The sequence below is a fragment of the Physella acuta genome, unplaced genomic scaffold (genome assembly GCF_028476545.2).
Source record: "Physella acuta isolate Inbredline_101_S28 unplaced genomic scaffold, ASM2847654v3 ptg000168l, whole genome shotgun sequence".
NCBI lineage: Eukaryota > Metazoa > Mollusca > Gastropoda > Physidae > Physella > Physella acuta.
In genome coordinates, this window is record NW_026731687.1 from 104,824 (window position 1) to 123,784 (window position 18,961).

The following is an 18,961-nucleotide window of genomic DNA, read 5'->3' on the forward strand; positions in this document are numbered from 1 at the left end:
ACTTGGTCCTCACAGGACATGACAGGTTAACTTGGTAGGACACAGGACATGACAGGTTAACTTGGTCCTCTTAGGACATGACAGTTTAACTTGGTCCTCACAGGACATGGCAGGTTAACTTGGTAGGACCCAGCACATAGCACCAGTTGATATTGAAGCTACTGAGACACCCCACGTTAACTGTTGCCATACCTTGCAAGCCCCCCCCCCCCCCCCCCCCCCGAGAAAACTATTTCTTCTCTATTGATATTTCTGTTTGATTCTATGAAAGCATTGGCAGTAATCCGAGCTGATCTGTAGGAAATTGGTACTAAACCTATATTGGCATCTATCGGATTGCCTGGAGATTTCTTTGAAGGAAGAGGAAATTAGCTCCAGTGTTTTAATTCACAATAGGTTGAAGTTTTTCTGTGCTTACGTCAACTGGGAAAAAAAGTCAAAATGAAAAAAAAAAAGTATTTAGCTTTGTGTGTATGTTTGTATGAGGCGATGTGTGGTCTGTATTGAAAGTATTTCAGCTAAATGAAAGCCATACAACAATGTCATATTGGACCCAGTGTGTTGATTTGAAGGTACATTTAGGATGTTGATCAATAAAGAGAAATATATGATGCATTTGATTAAATTTTTTCCCTTCAGATTATGCAACTAGTAGAGAATAATAAAGCAGTATACATTGAGTTTAGTTTTGTTTGCTTGTGCAAGATCTAATATTTAGTTTTCTAAATCTGTGTCATTTGGTGTTTTTATGTTGACATGGTGTTTGTTATCTAGACATGGTGTTTGTTATGTTGACATGGTGTTTGTGTTTACATGTGTTTGTGTTTACATGGTGTTTGTCATATTAACATGGTTATTGTTGTGTTTACATTTTGTTTATTATGTTGACATAGTGATTTCCATGTTGACATGTGATGGTGTTTGTCATATCAAAAATCACCTTGTTCCCCACAGAACCTCCAGTCAGGTACCACGTCACGCTTCAGAACGAGGGCACGGGAAAATCCAACGTCCTTGGCATTGTGACATTCGCCATCTTATTCGGCGTCATGCTGGGCAGGATGGGGGAGAGGGGGAAGCCGATCCTGGCCTTCTGTGACTGTTTGGTAGAGGTCACCATGAAACTCTTCACCGTCTTTTTATGGTAGGTTTCTATAGTAGGTTTACAGTCTATGTGGTAGGTTTCTATAGCAGGTTTACAATCTTTGTGGTAGGTTTCTATAGCAGGTTTACAGCCTTTGTGGTAGGTTTCTATAGTAGGTTTACAGTCTTTGTGGTAGGTTTCTATAGTAGGTTTACAGTCTTTGTGGTAGGTTTCTACAGTAAGTTTACAGTCTTCTTGTGGTAGGTTTCTTTAGCAGGTTTACAGTCTTCTTGTGGTAGGTTTCTATAGTAGGTTTACCTTTTTTTTGTGACAGGTTTCTATAATAGTTTTACAATATTCTTGTGGCAGGTTTCTACAGTAGGTTTATAGTCTTTCTGTGGTAGGTTTACAGTGTTTCTGTCAAAAAGCCACCTTCTGGCTACGTTATGTTCCCGGTATCTTTAAGGTAGGTTGAATGTGCTTGAAAAAAACATTACAAAGAACGATATTTCACTGCTCATTTGGAACAGATTTTTTGGGGGAAAAACACTTTCTGTTGTAACAAGTTTTTTGTTCACCAGATTTTGTAAACAGATTCCATTGATTTAATAATGACGTTATTTTAAACAACGGCGTTACTTTTTCAATAATTAATATTTAATTTCTGATCTACCTGGAATATGTTTAATGGTCTACCTGCAGTAATTTTTATTTTAACGTCCGAATAACGCCCGTGTGAATGTCCCCAGGTACTCACCTGTTGGCATTGCATTTCTCATCACCGCCAAGATCGTGGAGATGGAGGACTTCTCGGTCCTACTGGGCAAGGTGGGCTTGTACTTCATCACCGTCCTCATCGGCCTCTTCATCCACGGCTCCGTCGTCCTGCCCCTCATCTACTTCGTGCTGGTCAGGAAAAACCCGTACACCTTCATCTACGGCATCTCGCAGGCGCTGGCCACGGCATTTGGTACCTCGTCCAGGTGAGTGACAGGTGGCATTGGCCGATATGACATGACATTTGTAACTGTTGTAGTTAAGTAACAGGTTTATGTCATTTAAGGAACAGCTATAAAGCCTTTTAGACAGTTGAAAGTTTATAATGTCGTTCAGACAGGTTTACTAAGACTATATATAACATACATACATATCACATAAAAAATAACCCAAATAACCAACTTAACCTAACCAACTTAACCTAACCAACCCATTAACCTAACCAACTTAACCTAACCAACTTAACCTAACAAACTTAACAAAACCAACTTAACATAACCAACTTAACCTAACCAACTTAACCTAACCAACTTAACCTAACCAACTTAACCTAACCAACTTAACCTAACCAACTTAACCTAACCAACTTAACCTAACAAACTTAACAAAACCAACTTAACCTAACCAACTTAACCTAACCAACTTAACCTAACCAACTTAACCTAACAAACTTAACAAAACCAACTTAACCTAACCAAGTTAATCTAACCAACATAACCTAACCAACTAAACCTAACCAACTTAACCTAACCAACCCAACTTAAACGAGCCAACTGAGCCTGACCAACATATCGGAAGAAGTCACCTGAGAAACATCAGGTGTGAAATAGAGTTTTCAGGTAACCGGAAGTAACCAGTCCTTAACGTGTGATGCATCTCCTTAGAGCCCCACCTAACAATCCCCTCCCATCTCGTGATTACATCTCTTGTCTGACACAGGTTGGGTAAGAGAGATGAGAGGGGGGGGTCAGATGACACGAAGAGAGGTGATCTAGGGAGGGGGGGGGGGGGTCAGATGACATGAGGAGAGGTTATCTAGGTACGGAGGGGGTAGGGAGGTAGATGATGGATCGTAGTTAACTTAACTCCACCAGGTCGAATAAATTTAAAAATGTCCGCAACTTTTAAAACAAATATTGATAGATGTCCAAGTCCCGTCACCCACGACGACATGAATGCTAAAAGTTATGTGTAAATCAGCATGTACTGTATCTTGTCAGTTCCTTTACCATCGCATGTTAACATGTTGTACACGAACACCCATATCTCCCCTCACCTTGTACATCACATATGTATCTCACCTTACCTGTGACATCAACACATGCACGTCATACACCTGTGTACACCAACACCTGTACGTCTCCTTACCTGTGTACAAGCCACACGTGTCTCCCCTCACCTATATACATCAACACCTGTATCTCCCCCACCTGTGTACACCAACACCTGTACTTCCCCACACCTGTGTACACCATCATCTGTACCTCCCCACACCTGTGTACACCAACACCTGTACGTCTCCTTACCTGTGTACAAGCCACCTGTACCTCCCCACACCTATGTACATCAACACCTGTACCTCCCCCACCTGTGTACTTTAACACCTGTATCTCCCCACACCTGTGTACACCAACACCTGTACGTACCACACCTGTGTACACCAACACCTGTACCTCCCCACACCCACGCCAACACCTGTACCTCCCCACACCTGTGTACACCAACACCCCTACCTCCCCACACCTGTGTACACCAACACCTGTACCTCCCCACACCTGTGTACACCAACACCTGTACCTCCCCACACCTGTGTACACCAACACCTGTACCTCCCCACACCTGTGTACACCAACACCTGTACGTACCACACCTGTGTACACCAACACCTGTACCTCCCCACACCTGTGTACACCAACACCTGTACCTCCCCAGCTCTGCCACCATGCCGGTGACTCTCAAGTGTCTGGAACACAACAACCACGTGGACGCCAGAGTTGCGTCCTTCGTCATCCCCGTGGGTGCCACCATCAACATGGACGGTACGGCTCTATATGAGGCCGTGGCTGCGCTCTTTATCGCACAGGTCAACAACCGTAACATGAACTTTGGAGAAATTATAACCATAAGGTAAGTCGGGTTATCTAAATAAATAAATTTGGAGAAATTATAACCATAAGGTAAGTCGGGTTAATCTAACAACCGAAAATAAAATTTGGAGAAATTATAACCATAAGGTAGGTCGGGTTAATCTAAGAACCGGAACATGAACTTTGGAGAAATTATAACCATAAGGTAGGTCGGGTTAATCTAACAACCGAAACATGAACTTTGGAGAAATTATAACCATAAAGTATTTCTGACTAATTCAACATTAGAACAACACTAAAAGTCTGTGCTGACTGGTATTGTTATTTGTTATAAAATATGATGTACGCATCGATAGGGAAGTTGATGCTGTACACAACATTAACACCCACGTGGGAACTATAACATAAAGTTTGAAACCTAGATTTGTATTTGTGAAGAAGCCGTTAGGTTTTGGCATCAACGAAGTAAAAAAAAAACGCCCGTGTTTCAAGGGATGTTACGTTTGACAAGTCTTTGTGTGGTCACGTGATCTTCGTTGTTTTAAACTTCATTTGCTCATACATCAACGGTCACGGATGTTCTGAATCACAACCATCCCAGTGTAGCTCTCAGAGTCACAAACAAAGCTCTACAGCTCCCACTATGAGATCAGGTAGATCAGCTTAAAATTGGAATCGTTGGGTTCAAAGCTGTAACTAGTGAAGCAGGGTTGGGAGCTGTAGCCCTCTAGTGAAGCAGGGCTGGGAGCCGTAGCCCTCTAGTGAAGCAGGGTTGGGAGCCGTAGCCCTCTAGCGAAGCAGGAATCATTTTGGAAAGGTGATCGATAATCGATTGTTCCAAGTACGTAGCCCATCTACATGACCAGGTGTCGGATACCATTTATTATATTCAGATGAAATTTCTGGAACCTTCTTTTGTTAGCGACTGATGCCGAGGGATCAAAGAGAAGTTTCTGTAGAATATTTTCTAATTCACTGCAGATTGTACCGTCAACGGAAACTTCTAGAGAGTGAGACGATAGGTACTGACAGATTGTCGGATGTCATGCTTCGTCATCTGAAAATGACGACAATTTTTTGTGACATTTCTCTTTTGATCTTCATGGCCAACTGACAAAATTGTCCTTAAACGCCAGCCCAACAACACAACTGTCCTACATTTCACTACGAATTAGCTCCGGGGATTTCTCTAGTCAAAATCTCCAGGAGCTTCCATGAGACGTATACCGGAAGCCGAACCAAGAAGAGGGGGGGGGGGGTATTCGTCTAACTGTATAGGACAAGCCGTTTCATTAATTAACCTCGCTAATTAACCACAGTTTGGGAGCCAGCGAGATAAATTATTTAACTTGCCGTCCCTGTAATCCACGGGCTTTAGTAACAAGTGTTAGCTGACGTTGTCTGGACGTGACGCGAACTGTGACGCTAGACGTGACGCTAGACGTGACGAGAGACGTGACGCTAGACGTGACGCTAGACGTGACGCTAGACGTGACGCTAGACGTGACGCTAGACGTGACGCTAGACGTGACACGAACTGTGACGCGAGACGTGACGCTAGACGTGACGCTAGACGTGACGCTAGATGTGACGCTAGACGTGACACGTGACGCGAAAAGTGACGCTAGTCGTGACGCTAGACGTGACGCTAGATGTGACGCTAGACGTGACACGTGACGCGAACAGTGACGCTAGACGTGACGCTCGACGTGACGCTAGACGTGACGCTAGACGTGACGCTAGATGTGACGCTAGATGTGACGCTAGACGTGACGCTAGACGTGACGCTAGATGTGACGCTAGATGTGACGCTAGACGTGACGCTAGACGTGACGCTAGACGTGACGCTAGATGTGACGCTAGATGTGACGCTAGACGTGACGCCAGCTTTACCACTAAATCTCTCCCGACATTGTCAGTCAGGTATTCAGGCTATGGAGTCACACCACTGACATAATCACTCACGATTGTCACACCACTGACATAATCACTCACGATTGTCACACCACTGACATAATCACTCACGATTATCACACAGATGACATAATCATTCCCCATTTTCACACATCTGACATTATCACTCAGGATTACCACATAATTCAATTCTTTAAGTCAGTCTTCGAGTAAGAATAAAGTAAAAAAAGTTACGTCATAGATTCTGCGTAGAAGACAGCAAACCCCATAGCCGCACACGGAACATTTTTTTTTAAGGAGACGATTAGAACTCAAATATAGTTAAATGGGCTTAAACTTTCCCCAACTTAGCGACCGTTTGACAAAAGTTAACGAGGTTTTTCATTTAATTGTGGTCATGCAAGCACCATTGTGTGTTATGGTATATCCTGTCGGTGTAAATTGCGATGTTTCATGAATTTAGCGGTCTAAGATAGAGTCAGCTACTTCTTAAAAAGTTTATATTCAATTTGGTCAATCTACAAAACTGTGTGAAGTTGAATATATTCCGTGTACAAATCGGCGATGTTAAATATGATCGGTCTACAACCCATTAAGTTAAATATTATCAGTCACATGACAAGTAGTACCAACACCAGCTTCAAAACGTCCACTAATCAACCTAATTAAATATCTTTACGCCAGCAAGCAGTTTTTAAAATAAATAAACTTAATTGAAAAAAACAGAATACAATTTTTAAGTGCAAAAATTGGAATGGGATGCCTTAAGAATGTTTCGTGCGCAGCTCCGAAGATTATGAAAAACTCCCGGCTGCTTTCCTCCAAGATAAACCTTCCAATCAGGCAAATCTGCCGAATGACACCTCCTTCCATTCAGGTCTGTCCGCTCGATAAAAAAAAAGCTTTAAGTCCGTGTGTGATAAGCAAACAGCGGGCAATGCTGGAATGCCATTGAGAACGTACGGAATCTGCCGGCTGACCGGATCTCGCTCGGAGATGCCGGCTCAGTGCAGATAACATCATTCCATTAGATCTTCGCCGTCAATAGGTCGTGTATGGGGGGGGGGATAGGACGGGGATGGGGTAGGAGGGGGAGCTATCCGCCGTCAATAGGTTGTGTAGGGGGGGTGGAGCTGTCCGCTAACTACATGGTAGCTGTCCGCTAAATAGGGCGGAGTTGTCCGCTAACTAGAGGGGAGCTGTCCGCTAACTACAGGGGAGCTGTCCGCTAACTACAAGGGAGCTGTCCGCTAACTACAAGGGAGCTGTCCGCTAACTACAGGGGAGCTGTCCGCTAACTAGAGGGGAGATGTCCGCTAACTACAGGGGAGCTGTCCGCTAACTACAAGGGAGCTGTCCGCTAACTACAAGGGAGCTGTCCGCTAACTACAGGGGAGCTGTCCGCTAACTGGAGGGGAGCTGTCCGCTAACTACAGGGGAGCTGTCCGCTAACTACAGGGGAGCTGTCCGCTAACTACAGGGGAGCTGTCCGCTAACTACAAGGGAGCTGTCCGCTAACTACAAGGGAGCTGTCCGCTTACTACAGGGGAGCTGTCCGCTAACTACAGGGGAGCTGTCCGCTAACTACAGGGCAGCTGTCCGCTAAATAGGGCGGAGTTGTCCGCTAATTTCCTAATTGCAGAAGAGCTCTCCGCTAATTACAGAGGGAACTGTCCGTCAACTGTTGATAGCTGAGATACTTGGCGTACAAGATGGAAAGTCATCCTTAAAAACACATCTAAAATGCCGTCATTTTTAGAAGAAGTTTACCTTAATGCCTTCCATTTTGCCCGATTGGGTTCAAACTAACAGACACTAACATTTACTGAAATCAGAATTTAACGATTCAACAAAACTCGTTTATACCAAAACGGACTGGTTATATAGATTTTACTGGCCAATAAATATTTTTTCATTTATTATTCATCACTAGCTTTTTCAAATGGATCTGTGCAAGTAATATTACACATAAACATACACACACAATCTGACTAACGCACACACACTAACGAATATATCCAAATGTGTGTTATATATATATATATATATATATATATATATATATATATATATATATATATATATATATATATATATATATATATATATATATATATATATGTAACTAGGGGAAGTTACCAAGAGACATAACGTGTTACAGTCTGACGTCACAGTGCAGGTGTTGGCTGATGCCAAGGCGTAATATCTCGGGAAGCGATACGAAAGACGGTCTGTCAACTTTGATGTGACAGGATGCAGGTGGCTTATTAAAATCGGACTGTACGACAGAAGCGGCGTAATTAACAGTCTGATGTAACGATTAGAATCGATTACAATTACGATTATGATAGGACCGAATATGAGTACGATTATGAAGGGGATATAAGGAAGGCGACGGCTGAGCTCGAGGTCTCTCAGAAAGTCGGTCTCAGAAGGTCTGTCAGTCAGTCCGTCAGTCTCTCTCTCTCAGTGAGTCTGTGTGGCAGTATCAAGTTGGTTATATTGTGTTAAGAAGGACGTTAGACATGTGTATTCAGTTAGATGAAGCCTAGTGAGGACTGTTGGGGGTCCGTTGATTCAGACTATTATTGTGAAACATCTCTCTTGATTCATTATATTATTGTGAAGCATTCTTTGATTTATGTAATAAAAGGATCAATAATGAACCTGCATCTTCGAGTATCTATGCTGTGGTCAATGTTGTGTGGAATGAGTGGTTAGACTCGGGAAGGTCACATTTGGCGTTGTCGGCAGGGTAGCCAGAGACTCGTTACATTTGGCGTTGTCGGCAGGATAGACTCGGGGACTCGTTACATTTGGCTCTGCGAGCAGGACAAGTCTCGTTACATTTGGCGCTGCGACCAGGATGAATTCAACGAGACTTGCCGCGTTAGGCACCCATAGTCAACCTAGTTCATAACTGTGTTTAGTGTGTGTGTGAATTCGGACATTCAGGAACAGTGAAAATTGAGGAACGAGGAAAATTTTTTCATACACACACGGTAAGAAAGAACTCTTTTTTTTTTTTACTAAAGGAATAAAATGTCTACTCTGGACGAGAAGCAGACCCATATTGTGGTCCTGCCCAGAGAGTCCCACATTAACAAATTTTACGGGGACGGTGATCCAACTTTAACCAACAGGTTCAGTGAGGAGGTCAAAGCGGCCTGGGCCTCGAGAAACATGTCACCAGAGGAAAGATTAAGACTGCTGATGGGCAGTATAGGAGAGACGGTTAGGGCAGAGGTCAAATGCCACGATAAAACCGTCCAATCAGATCCAGATAAGGTGTTGGATCTAATTATGGAGACCTTTGGGGAGAGACGGTCGGGATCGCAACTGCTATCGGGGTTCGTAGGCTTAAAGCAGAGAATGGCGGAGAGTGTGATGGAGTATTCACACCGAATAAACAGGGCCTTTGATTCGGTAAAGGGCAAAACACCTGACATTGATGTACGCCTACTGAGGGACCAGTTCATCGAGGGGCTAGCAACCCCGATCTTAAGGAGAGAGTTGAAAGAGGAGGTCCACAAAGACCCGCAGTTGACCTTCCTTCAGGTCAGGAACTCAGCGATCCGCAGGTCCGAGGATGAGGACCAATCGAACTGTTCGGTGGACAAAGTCTCGGTGCCGGAACAGAAACAATCCCCACCCACGGGGACCGGCACGGTGGAAACCATGATGGCTCAACTGTTGGCCCACCTGGATAAGGTTGACCAAAGATTGGAGAGGTTGGAAAGCAGGTCAACAGCTGAGAATCAGGAAAAGAACGGTACAAAACAGAGACAGGTTGGACGGCCGCGACCCGCCGGTCCATCACTCCGGTGGACGGCTGACGGTCGACCAATTTGTTTGTCCTGTTCACAACCCGGACATATGGCACGGTACTGCCAGGGAAACGGTCGTCCTCTGTAAGGCAGGGCCAGGCTACAGAGGGGCGAGGTTATGGCCCAAGAAGCAAAATGATGGGAGTCTGTCCCGAAATGGTGATTACGATTGGGGACATCGCGGTGAAGGCAATTGTGGATACAGGCTCCCAGGTGACGACAATCACGGAAAATTTTTACACCAAATGGATGAAAGGAAAAGACCATAGGTTGAGGTCTGACACATGCATGCGCCTGACGGCAGCTAATGGACTAACCATTCCATACTGTGGTTATTTTCTGGCGGATGTCGTGGTGGCGGGACATAGGTTGAAGCAGGTTGGGGTGTTCGTTACGAAACACAACCTAGAGACAAATGTGTCAAATATACCTTGCCTGTTGGGCATGAATATTCTTGGCCAGTTGCCGGAATTTCTTACAAATATTGTCGGATCGACCACACCAGGTCGGGGATCCAGGTTGGCCAGGTTTGCCAAGACCAGAGGAAGGATATCAGTCCCGGCAAACACGGTCAAGGCAATCACATTACAAATTGGTGATAGAAGCGTGAATGGTGATGTGATGATAGAACCATGTGGCGCCGCACTGAGGGCAGGCGTCGTGTTACTGCGGACATACACATCGGCGGAAAATGGACTAGTTCAAGGATTAGTGGCAAATGTTTTGGATGAGGAAATTTTTATACCGCCTAATACTCTGGTAGGAGTACCACAGAACGTCGAGGTACAAAGGTCGGCACAGTGCATCGAACTGAGCAATACCAGCAGTAATGAAGTAACAATTAGGTCGGTCAATGTGACGGCCGAGGTGAAGAAAGAGGATGGCCGATCATATACATTCCCGGAAACTGAGGACCCAAAACTAAATGAATTGTTGAATAAGTACAGGGATATATTTGCCTCGTACGAGGGTGATTTGGGTTACACGGAAGTAATAAAACACCAGATACCCTTACTACAAGACAAGCCGGTGGCGCAACCTTATCGAAGATTACCACCGAGTCACTACTCTGCGGTGAAGGCACACCTGAACGATCTACTAAAAAAGGGAATTATTACAACCAGCACTAGCCCGTATGCGGCACCGATAGTAGTGGTAAAAAAGAAGTCAGGGGAGATAAGACTGTGTTGTGATTACCGGAAATTGAACAATATCACAAGAAGGGATGCATTCCCCTTGCCTCGTATTGATGAATGTCTTGATGCGTTGGGGGGAGCAAGATTTTTTTCTACCTTGGATTTGGCTAGTGGCTACCACCAAGTGGCCATGCACCCCAACGATCAACATAAAACTGCATTTATTTCTCCACTGGGACTGTACGAGTGGACCCGTATGCCGTTTGGTCTAACTAATGCACCTGCTACATTCCAGCGAGTAATGCAGAGTGCTATGAGTGACTTTCTATTTCAAATAATGTTGGTGTACTTGGATGATATACTAGTTTATTCAAAAACTTGGGAGGACCATCTAGAAAGATTAGAACAAGTGTTTCTCCGTCTTAGGGAGATAGGAGTAAAGCTGAACCCAGATAAATGCTGCTTCGGTCTGAAATCGGTACATTTTTTGGGTTACGTGATTTCGTCGGATGGCATCGCCACTGACCCAGATAAAATTGCAGCTGTTAAAGAATGGAAACAGCCAACAACTACAGTAGAGGTCAGATCATTCTTGGGCTTTGCTTCCTATTATAGAAAATTTGTGCCTGGTTTTGCAAAAATTGCCGCACCATTGCATGACTTGGTAAACAAAATGACAAAGAAACACAGTAAGGAGAAAAAGAAAGGTAAAACACAACTGATAGGTGAATTATGGACTGATGAATGCATGAACTCGTTTAAGCTATTGAAAAAGGCTTTGACAGAGGCGCCGATATTAGGATACGCAGACTTTGACAAACCATTTCGGCTAGAAATTGACGCCAGCTCTAAAGGTCTGGGAGCTGTGCTATCACAACAACAAAAGCAAGGCTTCAGGGTTATTGCTTATGCCAGTCGAGCTCTGAAGGAATCAGAGAAGAACATGACAAATTACAGCGCCATGAAACTAGAACTTTTGACATTAAAATGGGCTGTGACGGAAAAATTCAGGGACTATTTATTAGGTGCTAAATGTGTGGTATACACTGACAATAACCCCTTGAGTCACCTAAAGACAGCAAAGCTGGGATCCATCGAACAGCGATGGGCAGCAGAATTGGCACTCTTTGACCTAGAGATAAAATATCGCCCGGGGCGGTCCAATGGCAATGCGGACGCCTTATCAAGGAATCCTTACGAGAGACCGGGCGATGAGGAAGAAACGCTGACAGGAATATGTGAGGTCAGAGCGTCAACAGATATCCCTCACGGGGTGCAAGTGAGGCAGAACGGACAGACCGGGGTGGAGCACATTTCCACAGAGCCCGGACATAGGGACATTAGTGATTTTAGTTGCCTTAATCACAAAGAGATAAGAAATGCCCAGAGAACGGATAGTGGCTTACAGCCGCTGTTGAAACACGTCCAGGAACAAAAATTCCCAGGAAGAAGGGAAAGAGAACAATTTGGTCGAGAAACAAAGAAAATACTGAGTCAGTGGGACCGTCTCAGTATACAGGATGGTGTTCTCATGCGGAGAATTCAGGACCAAATTGATGGGACAATACACCAGGTGGTGGTGCCTGGACAATTACGAGAAGAAGTGCTAAGGTTGGCACATGACAGGGCAGGACACCAGGGTCAGGACAGGACGCACAAAATATTACGACGAAGGTGTTACTGGCCCAATATGGAAATGGAGGTCAAACGCCATTGTGAGGCTTGTGTGAGGTGTCAGCATGCGAAAATGCCAGTTGTCAAAATGAGACAGCCATCGGGACACCTATTAGCGACAAAACCACTAGAGATTGTGGCTATGGACTTTACGTCGTTGGAGCAATCATCGGATGGGACGGAACATGTGTTGGTAATGACTGATGTTTTCACCAAATGGACTGTGGCGGTGCCCACACGAGATCAGACTGCCAAAACAGTGGCAAAGGTCTTAATAGAACATTGGTTCATCAAATATGGCATACCAAGACAATTACACTCTGACCAAGGAAGGGCCTTCGAGTCAGAAGTAATTAACCAACTGTGCAGCCACTACGGGATCAACAAATCTAGAACAACCACATTTAATCCGAAAGGAAACGGACAGTGCGAGCGGTTCAACCGCAGCATGCATGATTTGCTGCGTACTCTAGAACCTGAACAGAAAAAACGTTGGCCTGATTTTCTCCCAGAGTTGGTATATCTATACAACTGCACACCCCATGCCACAACCGGCTTTTCGCCACACATGTTGCTGTTCGGACGGGAGGCTCGATTGCCTCTTGACTTGTTCCTAGAAAAAAAGGAGAGTATGACTGGCTCATACACTGTACTGGAATATGTGAATGAACATATGAGACGAATTAGAGAAATGTACAGGGTAGTACAGGAAAGACTAGAACATGAAGCACGGCGAAGGGAACCGCCGGTACAGACAAAGGACCCGCCACTCAAACTGAACGACAGGGTATTACTGCGTAGCCACCCGTTAGGCAGAAACAAAATCCACGATCTCTGGGGACAGGAGATATGGCAAGTCGTGGAGATGCCTAAAGTAGCAGGTGGCCCCTTTAAGATAAGACCCATCGATCACACCAAACCGGATCGGTGGGCGAATATTGCTCAATTAAAGAAATATTGTCATAGTCAAGGAGAGCAGTTACACACAAGGAAACCCAAGACAATTAGGGAACCGGAAACTATAACGGAAATTCTCATACCCATCCCGGAACCATGTCACCATCAACAGAACAACAGCGACACACAAAGGGAGGATACCGGCAACAAGGAGGATCCCGGTCCCTCCAAAAGCAGAGAGACAGTAGACCATCAGATAAGTGGTCCGCGGAGAAGTTTGAGAAACAGAAAGAATACGAAATTTTTTGTCAGCAACCATCAATTCTTTCATGGTCGCGCTGGTATGAAAACAGACTGTTCAAAAAGTCATAAAAGTGAACTGGTGAAGGCACCAGACAAAAAAAGGTGGATGTGAATTCTAGAACTGTTTTGTGTCTGAGGAAGATGATGTAGACACATTTGATATGTGAAATAGGGATAACTGTCAATCTTTTACGAATGTGACGACATTGACAGTGAGTGGAACAATGGATTTTTTTTTTTACGGTGGTGCGATGGACTTTGAAGGACTGCACCTGCCAAGCGTTGTTTGTGGTTGATAACACACAAAAAAAGGCAGGGGTGGATGTAACTAGGGGAAGTTACCAAGAGACATAACGTGTTACAGTCTGACGTCACAGTGCAGGTGTTGGCTGATGCCAAGGCGTAATATCTCGGGAAGCGATACGAAAGACGGTCTGTCAACTTTGATGTGACAGGATGCAGGTGGCTTATTAAAATCGGACTGTACGACAGAAGCGGCGTAATTAACAGTCTGATGTAACGATTAGAATCGATTACAATTACGATTATGATAGGACCGAATATGAGTACGATTATGAAGGGGATATAAGGAAGGCGACGGCTGAGCTCGAGGTCTCTCAGAAAGTCGGTCTCAGAAGGTCTGTCAGTCAGTCCGTCAGTCTCTCTCTCTCAGTGAGTCTGTGTGGCAGTATCAAGTTGGTTATATTGTGTTAAGAAGGACGTTAGACATGTGTATTCAGTTAGATGAAGCCTAGTGAGGACTGTTGGGGGTCCGTTGATTCAGACTATTATTGTGAAACATCTCTCTTGATTCATTATATTATTGTGAAGCATTCTTTGATTCATGTAATAAAAGGATCAATAATGAACCTGCATCTTCGAGTATCTATGCTGTGGTCAATGTTGTGTGGAATGAGTGGTTAGACTCGGGAAGGTCACATTTGGCGTTGTCGGCAGGGTAGCCAGAGACTCGTTACATTTGGCGTTGTCGGCAGGATAGACTCGGGGACTCGTTACATTTGGCTCTGCGAGCAGGATAAGTCTCGTTACATATATATATATATATATATATATATATATATATATATATATATATATAGGTATGTGAGCCTTGAGAGTAAGGATGACTTTACTAGGCAGAGCTATTGTCCAATAAAGATGTCGTTTATTGTCCCTTAAAAGGTTGCCCTTATCATACATGACGTCAGGCAATATCTAACCTGGAGTGGTGGGGAGGGGGAGGGGGGGTGAGATCAATGTTTACCTGTGCACGTGACCAACTTTACTCGCCACACTGTCAAAGTGTCATTAAACCAGACTGTCGCCATTATTGGATTCACGTTCGACTTTCAGGCATATCTTTGTTTATCATTAAACTTACCTAGTGTAGGTCCGCCTTTAGAAAACATCATCATTCTACATCTCCACTAGTGCCGGTGGGATACGGCGATAACATAAAGGTCGCATGTATTGACAGTCTTAACAAAGCCAATGAGGTGTGTTCTAAATCTTGACATAAAAGATTTCATTGCATGATAGCTGTTTGGTTTCACTTTTGAAATAATTTTTTCATTGTCGTAATTTTGTTTGACAACCTCGAAATATTCCAACAGAGATCGTTGACAAATTCTGCATAATTAAAATCTTAAATATGGAAAATGTTAAATTTATACTTATATTTCTTTATGTATAAGAATCCTACAATCCGCTTTTGATGTTGTTCCCTAGAAAACAAAAAGACATTAGATGAAGAAGATAAATGTCCGTTGACGCGACATAAATGTGGATTCTGTTACCCTGCCGGAAGTCCGAGTAGAAAAGCGGAGGTGAGAAAAAACACCGCCACGCTAAAAACTTGAATCTTTTCTTCAACAAATAAACAAAATTTACAGATGGTGGCACTGATAGTATTGTGGAATCTGCTGTAATGCCAGATAAATGTGGTCTTGGCTGGGGTGGTCAGGTCTGGTTGAAGCGGCTGCTGTGTTGGGGTGGGGTCGGTGGGGTGGGGGGTCTGGTGGGGGTCAGGTCTGGTTGAAGCGGCTGCTGTGACACCTTACATTGTTAAAGAGACACAACGCGGACATACGACCCCCTAATTTGATTGGTGTCGATTTTCTGGCCTCGGGCAGACGTGGCCGTGGAATTAGGGTGGGGGGGGGGGGAGTTTTTTTTTTCAGTTTTACTGTAGCTGGAGTGTTAGTTTACAGTAGGCTGAACTAGTTTTACAATCGATGCCGAACTAGTTTTACAGTGGACTGAAACAGTTTTACAACTCAACTAGTTTTACAATAGGTATGTAGTGGCTAGCTTGTGTGTACTGAGAGTTTTCAACTGTCAAGTCACGTGATATCCCAATCGATATAAATAGATCGATCTCGTTAAACGTGGCACTGTCATGATACGTAGCCCTATCCTGTCATGTCATTTGTCACGTTCACAGCACACGTCGTGTAACGTGATCATTGTCACATCCATTTCACGTAGGGTTGTCGCTGTGCGTAACGTGACCTTTTGTCACGTCTACGGTATGTGGGACTCTCGATGTGTGTACCGTGATCATTTGTCACGTACATAGCTCACGTCGTGTGTAACGTGATCATTGTCACGTCTGTGGCACGTGAGACAATAGGCTTGTAACGTGACACTGCTTGATGCATTGCTGCATCGATTTTTTTAAGTACTTGAGAATCCATTCAACTGGCGTATACGTGTGGAATTTTAGGGAAGATTGTGGATTGGAGGTATTTGGGGAGGGGGAAGGGGAAAGCGTGAATTATTGTGAAGGCGATGGATTCTAGGTGTGGGGTGAACTTGTTTTGGGGAATGTTTTGTGTTTTAATCCATCCCACATTCACCAAATGTTTCAAAAGGAACTGACTTCCCATCACCCTCAATTTCTCGCGACAAGGTGACCAGATATCACTCTAACATGTTTTCTTTCAGGTGCTAATAATTTGCTTTGTTTTTATTTCTAACAAACTCTTTCTGCTCTGTGCAAAAATCTGTCGGTGCTATTACATTGTTAAACACGTGATACATGTATATTTTGGTGCTACTGTCCGTGTAAGCACACGATACATGCATATTTTGGTGCTATTATCCTGCTTTTGAAGTGAAAAGTATATTTTTAATATAATCAGTTTTCAACCGCCTGGATATCGTTATTTGAAAAAAAAATCTGCCATATTTGATGTACAATATTTGATAAGAAATTAACAAGCAACTATACATAACCTGTGACTAAAGAAAATATGTGTAATAAAATTAACCCCATCATCACGACACAAATTTTAACCCACTAACCACAGCTACATGCCGGGATGTAGCTGTTTGTAATTAATTAATTCGTTTCATTTGTACCTCATTTCATGCTCAATAATTAGATCGTATATGATCCAATTTGCGACTCTAGTTGATTATTGTGGCCAATTAATTAGATAGAGACGTGGAATGTATGGCCGTAAAGTGGCCGCTTATTGTGTTTCCCCGCATGGCCGCATGGCCAATCTTCGCTGGCCCGACGTTCATGTTGGCCTTCCAGGCTCAGACGAGAGAAGCGGGAATCTAATTATGGCTTACGTCCGTCCGATTGTCTGTCTAGTTGTCTGTCTCGTTGTCTGTCTCGTTGTCTGTCCAGTTGTCTGTCCAGTTGTCTGTCTGTCTAGTTGTCTGTCTCGTTGTCTGTCCAGTTGTCCGTCTAGTTTTCTGTCTGTCTAGTTGTCTGTCCAGTTGTCTGTCCAGTTGTCTGTCTAGTTGTCTGTCTGTCTAGTTGTCTGTCTCGTTGTCTGTCCAGTTGTCCGTCTAGTTTTCTGTCTGTCTAGTTGTCTGTCTGTCTAGTTGTCTGTCCAGTTGTCTGTCCAGTTGTCTGTCTAGTTGTCTGTCTGTCTAGTTGTCTGTCCAGTTGTCTGTCTCGTTGTCTGTCTAGTTGTCCGTCTAGTTTTCTGTCTGTCTAGTTGTCTGTCTGTCTAGTTGTCTGTCCAGTTGTCCGTCTAGTTTTCTGTCTGTCTAGTTGTCTGTCTAGTTGTCTGTCTCGTTGTCCGTCTAGTTTTCTGTCTGTCTAGTTGTCTGTCCACTTGTCTGTCCACTTGTCTGTCCATTTGTCTGTCCATTTGTCTGTGCCGTTGTCTGTTTGTCTAGTTGTCTGTCCACTTGTCTGTCCACTTGTCTGTCCATTCGTCTGTCCATTTGTCTGTGCCGTTGTCTGTTTGTCTAGTTGTCTGTCCACTTGTCTGTCTAGTTTTCTGTCTGTCTAGTTGTCTGTCCAGTTGTCTGTCCAGTTGTCTGTCCACTTGTCCTCCAGTTGTCTGTCCATTTGTCTGTCCAGTTGTCTGTTTGTCTAGTTGTCTGTCCACTTGTCTGTCCACTTGTCTGTCCAGTTGTCTGTCCATTTGTCTGTCCATTTGTCTGTGCCGTTGTCTGTTTGTCTAGTTGTCTGTCCACTTGTCTGTCTACTTGTCTGTCCACTTGTCTGTCCAGCTGTCTGTCCAGTCATATGACAGACGAACAATACACCTGTCAGTGTTTCCTTTGATTACTGGACCCCAAACCCTGAAGTAATGAGATTATGTTGAACGAACGTGAAGGGTGGGGGGGGGGCGATATATTTCACAATACTATGTAGCTGCCGTAACTTTCGTTCGGATAGAAGGCAAAAAGTCCTGTGTAGCAGACGTACACAGAAGGCAACAACGTTTCTAGTTACATAAGGCAACAATGTCTAACAAACACACGTTTACAGAGGGCAACAATCTCTAACAATTACAAGTTTACAGAGGGCAACAATGTCTAACAATTACAAGTTTACAGAGGGCAACAATGTCTAACAATTACAAGTTTACCGAGGGCAACAATGTCTAACAATTACAAGTTTACAGAGGGCAACAATGTCTAACAATTACAAGTTTACCGAGGGCAACAATGTCTAACAATTACAAGTTTACAGAGGGCAACAATGTCTAACAATCACAAGTTTACAGAGGGCAACAATGTCTAACAATCACAAGTTTACAGAGGGCAACAATGTCTAACAAACACACGTTTACAGAGGGCAACAATGTCTAACAATTACAAGTTTACCGAGGGCAACAATGTCTAACAATTACAAGTTTACAGAGGGCAACAATGTCTAACAATTACAAGTTTACCGAGGGCAACAATGTCTAACAATTACAAGTTTACAGAGGGCAACAATGTCTAACAATCACAAGTTTACAGAGGGCAACAATGTCTAACAATCACAAGTTTACCGAGGGCAACAAT

At 43.9% G+C, this 18,961-nt stretch overlaps 1 protein-coding gene across 1 annotated transcript in view; it reads left to right on the top strand.

Moving 5' to 3' along the window:
- LOC131936139 (excitatory amino acid transporter 3-like) overlaps positions 1 to 18,961 on the top strand; it is a 69,475-nt gene that overhangs the window by 40,081 nt on the left and 10,433 nt on the right. The window contains exons 4-6 of the mRNA XM_059293045.1: positions 955 to 1,144; positions 1,834 to 2,067; positions 3,794 to 3,988. Of these exons, the coding sequence (XP_059149028.1) occupies positions 955 to 1,144; positions 1,834 to 2,067; positions 3,794 to 3,988 (619 nt within the window). The remainder of the gene's footprint in view (positions 1 to 954; positions 1,145 to 1,833; positions 2,068 to 3,793; positions 3,989 to 18,961) is intronic.